At 37.3% G+C, this 11,029-nt stretch overlaps 1 protein-coding gene across 1 annotated transcript; it reads left to right on the top strand.

The window, feature by feature from the left end:
* The first annotated feature begins 370 nt into the window (after nt 1-370).
* FGF20 (fibroblast growth factor 20) lies at nt 371-9,321 on the top strand. Its single transcript, NM_001246282.1, is given in 3 exon segments — nt 371-662; nt 6,349-6,452; nt 9,070-9,321. Coding segments are annotated over 3 exon segments (636 nt in total). The 5' UTR covers nt 371-376; the 3' UTR covers nt 9,316-9,321.
* Nucleotides 9,322-11,029: the final 1,708 nt, after the last annotated feature.

The following is an 11,029-nucleotide window of genomic DNA, read 5'->3' as shown; positions in this document are numbered from 1 at the left end:
AGAGGACCCGCATATATACCCGGTGTGTATGTACACAGGACTCTGATCTGATCAGTTTGCGGAGTTGGAGCCCCAGCCCCCAGCCCCAGCCCAGCCCCAGCCCCAGTACAGGCAGCGGCAGCTAGCTATAGATGTTTCTGCAAAGCCAGCAGCCGGCTCCCACCTACCCAAGGACAGAAGATCGCTCCAATACAGCGAAAGCTTCCCTGTTCTTAGTTCAAAGTCCATCCAGCGACCTCCAGGAGTAACCGGGCCTTAACTTTTTTGCGCTTGTTTGACTATAATTTTTCTCCGTTCACCTCCCCATCCCCGCTACATTTTTTATCGGGGGGGTCTTTTGTTTTGCGGATCCTCCGCCTCTCCCTCTAGCCGCTCCATGGCTCCCTTAGCCGAAGTTGGGGGCTTCCTGGGCGGCCTGGACGGCTTGGGCCAGCAGGTGGGCTCGCACTTCCTGCTGCCTCCTGCGGGGGAGCGGCCGCCTCTGCTGGGCGAGCGCCGGGGCGCGGCGGAGCGGGGTGCGCGTGGCGGGCCCGGGGCTGCGGAGCTGGCGCACCTGCACGGCATCCTACGCCGCAGGCAGCTCTACTGCCGCACCGGCTTCCACCTGCAGATCCTGCCCGACGGCAGCGTGCAGGGCACCAGACAGGACCACAGCCTCTTCGGTAAGTACCCGCACCCCGGCACCCCACGCCCCGATCCTCTTTTCCACCCCTGCACCACCCACCGGGCCTGCGGAGCGAGGGCTGCGCGGAGCCGGGAGCCCCCGGAACCCTGATGGTGCGAGGTGCGCGCTGGGGCTGCGGGGCGGCCAGCGCAGGGACCGGAGGACTTTTCCTGCGCTGGCGGCCGCGGTCATTAGCAGGCCTGCTGCTCCGGGCGCTGGGGGCGGAGGGAGAGGGGGAGGGTGTGTGCCCAGGTGCCCCGCCCGCACCTGGCTGCCCTGCCCTTCCTGCTGCCTGGGACACCGGGCCTGGACACCAGTCACATCTTTCCAGTGCTCCTTACCTCACAGGCGGTTTTTTCAGTTTTATTTTAAAAATCCCTATTGTTTTCTCCCAATTCCTCTCTCATTTCCTACGGTACCGTCCACTTAACAAAAATTAACAATTGGAAGACTTCCGCTTTTTTAAACATGCCCTCCAGGTATGCAGTTGATTACCCATTGATGGCTACTGCTCAAAGGATTTCTCATGAGAGCATTTACGTGTCTACATAGAGAACAGTTCACCTGAAAAGTAACAGGTTAACTTTCCTTGGGCACATTGGCCCACTGTCAGGCTCACCTGCCGCCTGCAGTTCTCAGAGCTCTTAAAGTTTGAGGCGGGGTGTGGGATGGGGGCGCTATCCGGCTACTGAGCATGCCCAGTCCTTCAGCCAGGCTCCTCTATAGAAATTGTGAAATCCGAAAGCAAAGATCTTGGTATTGACTGTAGGTAAGAGGAAGTGGGAAAGCGAAAGAAGATATGGGTGGGAACAGAAAGGGACGTGTTTCAGAATACCTCCAGCGGTGTCTGGGAGCAGAAGGGGTTAAAAGAAAGAAAAAAACACCCGAATGATTGTTAAGGCAGATTGTTAAAACACTAGATTGGGAAATCCTAAGGTCTCTACTGTTAATTACTCCCTAACTCTGTGACTAGCACCTGCCCTCAATGGTCTGCGCCTTAGTCTTCTTGTCTGTGCAATGATGGGGTTAAATTAGGTGATTGCTCTCTTGTTCTATCAGCCCTGGATCTTTCCTCCACTGTGGAAGTTTTCATCATATTAGAGTTAACTGGCTAATACTCTCAGAGGATTTTGATCATCAAACTTGGGACATCATTAGAGAGACTCGTATTTTTTTTTTTTTTTTAAAGATACTATTTACCTGTCAGCAGCAATGTGGAAGGGCATAACTTAGGGTCAGTTTTCCTTTTCCTTCCTTAGCACAGGAATTCTTTGAGAATCTCATCTCTGAAGGGCCCTTTATCGTCTCCATTCTTGTTCTTACTTGGCTTTCTTTCTTTTCTTTCTTCTTTCTTTCTTTCTTTCTTTCTTTCTTTCTTCCTTTCTTCCTTTCTTTCTTTCTTTCTTTCTTTCTTCCTTTCTTTCTTTCTTTCTTTCTTTCTTTCTTTCTTTCTTTCTTTCTTTCTTTCTTCCTTCCTTTCTTTCTTCTTTCCTTCCTTCCTTTCTTCCTCTCTTTCTTTCTTTCTTGTAGTACTCATTAAAACTTTGGAGAAGTGTAAATCTCAGTTTGAGGGGCATTTGTAATTCTAGATGGAGAAATGAGCATGTGGCGGTCATTTGGTAGCACTTAAAGGCTTAGAAAATTAACTTTTAAAACCCATATGTTTGCAGCTTCCACTGATCTCTTCCAAATTCCCATCGACTATGAGTCCAGAGTGTCATGACCCAGTGGCCAACCTTGGGGTCACTTTCGGAAAGTGGTTTCTAAATTGAGGAGGCTGAGATTCGGAGTCTAAAGAACGTTGCTGACACCAGGTGGCTCAATTCTCTTGCCTTTAAGAATTATTGCACTCCACTCATTACAGAAAAACTCTAAAACTTTCTACCTGAAAGATTTAGAAATGAATGCAAATGTGATAATGTCTACAAGTAGAGCAGGTAGAACTTGAGCTTAGGTAATATTCAGACTTCCCCTCCAGTGACACATAATGTGATCTTGGAAATTCTACTTTTAAGACACTTGTAATTCAACTGTAATCTTTCCAATGGCAAGAGTTGTTTCTTCCACTTTGTGTCTCTTTGTAAGACTAACTCTGTGGGAAGAGATTAGTAAATATTTACAGACTTGAAAACACTTATTAAACTGGTATTCCATTCCATAACAGATAAGTGTCTCATATTAAATTACCATCCTAGAATTTTTTGCTAAAATTGTGTATACTTGCTTAGTAATTGCAAAAGTATAACTTAGACTGATTTTGTGCTGGTTAAAGTCACTCTATGATGCAAGGGTATATATCAGAACAAAATATTTATTGTTATGCACAGGGACGATAACCCAGATTAGTCTGGTAGCCTAAAGGAGTGACAACACCTCTGACACATTATGGTGCATCCTAGTGGCCTTCGATAGTTAAGACATCCTAATTTACTACAAGGGAGTGTAGGTGAGAAGATATATTGTCAGCATGTATAACATTATATACTTCTCTCCAAATTTACCTTCTTTCCTAGTGCTGCAATTATTAACTATGAAATTGCTTTTCTCCTAAAAATTCATTTCTGTGTCATCAAAATAAGAATTTTGAAAAAACTTAAGATATGCTATTTGAGATGTAAATAGCATTTTTGGTAATTTATATTAATTTGGCCATGATTAAAATAAAAATTCAGAAAACTGTGTTTTGAAATTTCAAAACCACATCAATAGAATATAAACTGAAAGTTCCCAGTGGGGTTTAAATAATTTCCTATCTGAGTTAGCTCTGTATTTATAATAGTTTTTCTGCACAGTAGTACAGTAGGAAGATTTTACCTAATACGTAAACATGGAATCATTACTTTAAAAAAAGTTGAGCCTGAGATCAAACATATTCCTTTAAAGGCTTTTCCTTTATTCCCCTATTATCCATAGATTTGTCTGATGTGGTTGCATTGTGGGTTGACTCACCTGTTTATTATGATTTTTTTAAAGGCTGGCTTTGAAAATGATACCAGAAAGACAAAGTACCTCCAACTCTTTTTATGGGACACTGGGCATTAGAAAATCTATCTAAAATCTGTGATTACCTCTTAAGGAAAGTTTTTCATGTCTACTCTTTGTTAAGGAATTAGCTTAGTTGCCACCTCATATTATAAATAAGAAAGACTTGTCAAATCTCATTTAAGAATCAAATGATTACAAATTACTGTGGGGTATACTATTTCCTTGAGGAGAAAAAGGATCAGAATTTAAAAGTGTGGCTAAAATCTTTAAGAGGAACATGAAAAACACATAACCCTTTTCCCACCAGCCCCCATGAGCCATTGCAAAATTATTTAGACCTGGTTCTATGTTTATGAAATTTTGGATGTCATTTAATAAAGTTGAAACTATTGAGTATAATTATTCCAAGAATATATGTAATTTCTTTTTTCTACATAAAGAAAAATTACATATTTTTTGACAAGATAACAGCATTATTTTAAGATGAGAATTAAAGTATAAGTGGTTTACAATTTAGTTTTGCAATAAAAATGATTGCTTTATAAGATGTTTCTATAATTGGTTTATATGGAAATGAAACATTGTACTTGAAAACTAGTTCTATTATACATTGTAATCAGTTAATCAGTTCCTGTTCTTTGAAAGACAAGAGCATCTTAATGTAAATCAGATACTTAAAGAGAATTAAGTTACATATGAGCCACAGTACACTTTTCACTTCGAATGTAACATTCAATACAACTTCAAGTAATTAGACATCTGTAAGTATATCCTGGATGAAATTCCATCAATGTATCTTCTTTTACCAATCATGTTTTGGGCCTGTATTTTTGTTTCTAACAGGAATCGCTCTCTAATGAGCTTGGCATTAAGTTTAATTTTCTTTTGTTCCCACTTCTATATAGAGTCATTATAATGGCTTATGCATTGTAATGGGGTCTGTCTTCTCTATCTTATCCTTTCTCTGCCTTAGGCTCTCGGTTAGGGGCACTAAATCTTTCAAGCCACTTACAGGCTATTTGGCAGTACATTACTGCTGTAAGATCCTTGTTAGCTCTAGTGTTCTACATGTTCTCCTAATAGTTTGAAAGTGCTCAGCTGAGCTCTAAAGAACCTATGTTTAGAGGTTAAGCATCTATGTTTCTGCCGAAGAGTGAATTAGTATCTGGATAGAATAGAGCCCTCCATCTAAGCAAATATCCAGATTTTGTACTTTCTTTTGGCCTTGAGAAAGTCACATGTCCAAATAGGAACTCGTACATAAATCAAGAAGTGACTTAAGAGCAAGATTCAGGCTAACTGGTACGCTTATACTGTTTGTAGAGCTTAAGAGGAGGTGAAGGTAGGAAGCTATTGAACAAGGCAGTTCCAAGCATAGAAAGTATGTCTATATTCTTTCTCAGCAAAGAATTTAAAGAGAATACCAAGACAAAGGTTATTGTGTGCAGAGAAAAACAATGATGCAGAGGGAAGCATTAAGTTTTTTTTAAAAAATTTTCTTACTATGATATATTGAGTATTGGAGTTTCTTTGTGTCTCAGTGGGTTAAGGATCTGGCCTCGTCACTGCTGTGGCTCTTGTTATTGCAGTGTGCAGGTTCTATCCCTAGTCCGGGAATGTCCACATCTTATGAGTGTAGTCAAAGAACAAAAGAGAACTAAGTGGAGAGTTTGGAGTACTAATTTATCTATAGATCAATGAAAGAAATTCTGAAAAGTTACTGAAAGCAAAATCTAATCATATGCTAAATTATTGGTATTTGACCATTACATTTCATGAATTATAAAAGTCCTTTTACTTCTTTGAATCATAACATTTACTTTTAAGAATCAGGTGACAGGAAACAGCGTATTACATAATTCATAAAGTTTTAAAACTATTATCTTGTCCTCAAGAAGCTGTGTTCTGCCATACAGGCATTGGATCAGGGCTCCGAAGATGCAAGTTCAAGTATCCGTCTTATTAGTTACAAACATCATGTCTTTAAGCAAGTCAAGGCTCATTGAGCCTTAGTTTCTTTATAAAATGGGATAACAATATCTTCCCTAGTTATCTTAGGAAATCATTTTTGAGAACCAGATAGAAAGTAAAAGTAGAAGCTTTTTATAAACTATAAAATACTAATATGTCCATATAAAGTTTAGTAGCTGCTGCTAGAAGAAAATTCACTTCATTCATAGTAAGCAAAAACAAAGCAAAACAATTAATAGAACATGGTTATAATTAATGGCATCAAGGAGAACTAAGAACACCTCTATTCTATACTAATTTATGCTGATAAAAATAGCTTCCATTTGTTGAAGGCCTAAATGTTTTAGCTCTTACCACTCTCTTATAAGGAAGTATTTTACCCATTTTGCATATGAGGAAATTGAAGTTCAAAGAGGACAAATAATTTATACAGACTAACCAGCAAGTTACTAAGCTGGATTCAAACCCAGGTCAGTCTGGTGTAAGATTTTACACTCTTAACATTATATCATGATGAACAATTTTTCCTACTCAGGTTTTTTTTTTTTTTTTCATCTACAAAGTGAGAGGCTCATCATAATAAGACAATGGTATACACTTATCAATTTACAAAGGACTTCCACATACATCATTATATTTAGCAAAATTGATCTACTACTGTTTGGAAGAGTTATATTAGTCATATGTTCTTGAATCAATTCAAATAATTATTTTGTTTATAAATTCAGGTATCCTGGAATTCATCAGTGTGGCAGTGGGACTGGTCAGTATTAGAGGTGTGGACAGTGGTCTGTACCTTGGAATGAATGACAAAGGAGAACTCTATGGATCAGTACGTATTTTTAAAAACATATTATAATTCATTAAATAATGACTATCCACTTTGTAAGTAGCTACCCAATAATGCATGTCAAAGGAAACATGTACGTATACATACTCATATAGAAATTAAAAATCTGTATCCTGGTGAATTCCCATATGTTTAGGCAGTAGTAGAGTAACTCACTTTCATTTCTTTTTTTTTTCTTTTAAATATTTTATTACAGAAAATGAAAATTCAAGACCTATTTGAATACATTTACAATATGTGTAGAATGTGACAACAGGGTGCACGTTACTGGTTTTGTCAATCACTTTCATTTCTTAAACCCCGAAACTTGATTGCTTTCAGCTCACTAGTTCTTTCTAGCCATTACCCTGTGACCAGAGACAGAAAAATGAGAACATTTCTCCTTGCCCTGTTAGATTCTTTTCATCTTTACATTCATTTGATGTAAATTTTCTCTACTCATTACCTTCAATGCTAAGTATACATCACTTATTTGCTGACCTTTGCATATAGGAAATGAGTGAATGAAGTCTTAGAATACTGTGAACAACAGAAAATGGCAACTATGTTAGTTGTACCATATCTGCAGTTTTGATAATTACTATAGTAATTATCAGGGTTGCATTGGGCAATTTTAACTTGTCATTGGGGATTAAACACACACATTTATAGGTCTACTATAGATGTTTTAAATATGAAACTTAAACTTTTCAGGTTACTATTTCATCAGTGTAAGGTTTTTTCTTTCTTTTCTTCTCTCTCTCTCTATTTAAACCAGAAAGCAGCTACAATACCACAAGAATTAGAGTAACAGGATAATATAAAATTCAACCTTCAGTACAGTGCAGATCTTTCTCTGTCACTGGTAACATTTTTATTTTTTATTTTTTTAACGATTTTTATTTTTTTCCACTATAGCTGGTTTACAGTGTTCTGTCAATTTTCTACTGTTCAGCAAGGAGACCCAGTCACACATACACATATATATTCCTTTTTCTCACATTATCATGCTCCATCATAAGTGACTAGATATAGTTCCCAGTATGCTGGTAACATTATTAATTTGTTGACAGTTGCTTATATAATTTTAAGAAAATAGTTAAAATTTAAATGTGTGTCACTCTCCTACCCATCCTCTCATATGAATATCCCTTCTTAAAGTCAAAGTCTCAGTAGCTATTTCCAAAGAGAATTTTATTTTTATGATTTAGTAGATGAAAATATATGGTACTTTCTTTTTCCTTAAAATCTTGATTGAGACCACACCATACAGTTAGAATCTCCATATATACTGAGGAAAATTGGTTACCATATTTCAGTAAATGGTACTCCATTTAATATCTATCTTTTGTAATGACAAAACTCGCCCTTTCTGGGCTTTCTGTCAGCTCAAAAGAAAAAGAAATAATGCATCATATAATCTCATAAGAGTAGAATTACAACTGAAAGAGAAAAACATGCCCATAATCTTCCTTCTTCATGTATGTGTTGGATTAAAAAGGCAACTGTAGTCTATCTCTTGGGATAACATACAGTAATCTTGAAAAGACAAGAAATCACTGGGCTTTTACTACATTTACCTAATGGTAATATCTGGATAAAAGTTAATCATGGGGATTGTATCATCAAACAATAAATTCATAAAGGCAAGATATATGATTTGGAGTAATGATTGTGAATTAGGAACCTGGATATTAGCAAGATCTTGAACTGTTTCAAGATGAGAGTAGAGATCTGCTGTGCTAAACTTTGGCATCTAATGATGGAACAAGATAAACTACAAACCTATTTGTTGTGATGGTGATAGAAGGGAGATAAAATGGAACATGGGCAAGTTTAGAATATCTATCATTTAAAAATAAAATTGAGAATTGACATTTAACTTAAAGTTCTTTGAACTAAACTGCTGGATGGGGTCACCTGGGAGAAAGAACTCCAGAGAACGTGAGAACTAAAACAGAAGAAAGCAAAAACAATTTACCCTTTCTCCTTCTTTGACAAGGGTATAGTTATAGGCAAAGAAATAAAAATACAGAGTTTTTTTTCCATTATAGCTGGTTTAGAGTGTTCTCCCAGTTTTCTACTGTACATCAGGGTGACCCAGTCACAATACACATATGCATTCTTTTTCTCACATTATCATGCTCCACCATAAGTGACTAGATATAGTTCCTGGTGCTATACAACATGATCTCGTTGCTTATCCATTCCAAAGGCAATAGTTTGCATCTATTAAACCCAAATTCTCAGTCCATCCCACCCCCTCCTTCTCCCCCTCCCCCTTGGCAACCACAAGGCTGTTCTCCATGTCCATGATTTTCTTTTATGTGGAAAGGTTCATTTGTGCCATATATTAGATTCCAGATGTAAGTGATATCATATGGTATTTGTCTTTCTCTTTCTGACTTACTTCACTTAGTACAAGAATCTCTAGTTCTTCCATGTTGCTGCAAATGGCATTATTTTGTTCTTTTTTATGGCTGTGTAGTATTCCATTATGTATATATACCACATTTTCTTAATCCATTCATCTGTTGATGGATATAGAGTTTTTTTTTTTAAAGGAAATTCTTTTAAAGATATCTTTTTTTTTTAATGGTAGTTATTTTCTCTCTTTTAGGAGAAACTGACTTCTGAATGCATCTTTAGGGAACAGTTTGAAGAGAACTGGTATAATACCTATTCATCCAACATATATAAGCATGGAGACACTGGCCGCAGGTATTTTGTGGCACTTAATAAAGATGGAACTCCAAGAGATGGTGCCAGGTCCAAAAGACACCAGAAATTTACACATTTCCTGCCTAGACCAGTGGATCCAGAAAGAGTTCCAGAATTGTACAAGGACCTACTAATGTACAGCTGAAGGGTGATAATGTCTACTACAAGAAGAACCAAACTACAAGTATTCTTTCTTATTACAGTTCCTGTCATAAAATAATAATCCAGAAAGACATTCAGGATATTATGGAGTCTATTTTCCAGTGGGAGACTGGATTTTGAAAGAATATTGAGAACAAACAAAAATATTTTGACTTGAAGTAGATCAAGATCTCTCTTTACAAGTGGATTAAGTTCCCTTAGGTACCCAGGCTCACTCAGTTCTTACTTGTAGATTGAAGCTGAACTTCTGCTAAACTCTGGATAATGGGAACCCCACCTAGTTTGCTGCTGGTGCCTCGCCTCTCTGGATTATGTTTACTTTAAAAGTTACATTAAAAATAGATATCCTTCATGTTGAAGAGATGGATTGACATAGTTGGCCAAGATTATTGCTACATGAATTCTGAGAATCTTGTAGGATTTTGCAGGTTATGAAATTATGTGTAAAAAATTGGGATGAAACATGGACTATGAAACATGCCACACCAAGATGGAACATTTTTTAAAGGATGGACCTATTTATATGTTTTCAATTTGCAGATATTTATTATATATATTTATTTATTAAAGAGTTTATTTTTTACTGGTATATGAAGATAATACAAAGAGGAAAAAGCAACAACAACAAAAAATTCCTTTACTGTGCCATTATTTTGTTGTGGTGTCTTGGGCTGTAAAGAAGACATCATTATTGCTACACATTAAACATAGAATAAGATCTTTAATTTCTTTTTAAAAATAAAGTATAGCATAGATTATATATATATATATATATTTTGCAGTCAATTGCCTTCTAAATGTAGCATTTGTTTCTTTGGCCTAGAAAATGTATCAATTTGTGCTGAATTCACACATTCAAAAGGGGAATTAAACATTTTTATTTTAGTGTTTTGATTTCATTCATTTTTAGGTGAAGTTATTCTACTTATATGACATTTTTTTTTTAATGACAAAATTCTAAGTTCCTTAGAGAAAAACTTGATAGAGAACTTCTAATGTTGAAAATTGAAGGACATTACAAGCAATTTATGCTTCCTTATTTTCTTGATTTAGTGTGGCAAAGCATATTTCTTTCACCTACTGTAATCCCTTTGTGGTACTGCCATTAATAATAGCGAGGCACCTATCTGAGTGTGGTATCTTTTCCATTATATCTCCTATTTTGTCGTTTTTTTTTTTTTTTTCCCGATAAATAGTCATTAAGCCTCCTATACAAAAGATACTGTTAGGCACTAAGGAAAATATAGTGATTAAGACAGAGGTGGCCTTCCAGGGGTTTGATGTCTAGTGGGGGGAACTGACAAACACCATAAATGTGAACTGGGATGTGCTCTATGAGAAAACAAGTTTCAGACATAGGAAAAAAAGAGAGGGAGAGAGAGAACAAATTTAGGTAGGATGAGTCAGAGTCTTCTCTAAAGAGATGACATTTCTTAAAGGATAAGAAGGATCCAGCCAGGCAAAGAAGAGAAGAGCCTTAAAGGAAGAGAACGCAATGAGTCTGGGGTCCCCGAGGTGAGAAAGAGCTTTGTGACTGGAGATGAGTGAGCATTTGGGAGGGTGGCACTTTGAAGTTTACAAAGCCATGCAGATACAGATCCCACAGGTTCTTAAAGACCTTTCTGAGGTTTCATTTCTTCTTACCCAGCAGCTGTCAATGTCACCACCCTTAGATGTGGCTGTCATCGTTAGGGATG

Source organism: Sus scrofa, chromosome 17 (genome assembly GCF_054392235.1).
Source record: "Sus scrofa isolate SSC_HxYL_T2T_F1_AM1 chromosome 17, Sscrofa_HxYL_maternal_Yorkshire_Landrace_v2.0, whole genome shotgun sequence".
Lineage (NCBI taxonomy): Eukaryota > Metazoa > Chordata > Mammalia > Artiodactyla > Suidae > Sus > Sus scrofa.
Note: the sequence above shows the minus strand (reverse complement) of the source record. Positions and strands in the feature narration are given on the sequence as shown.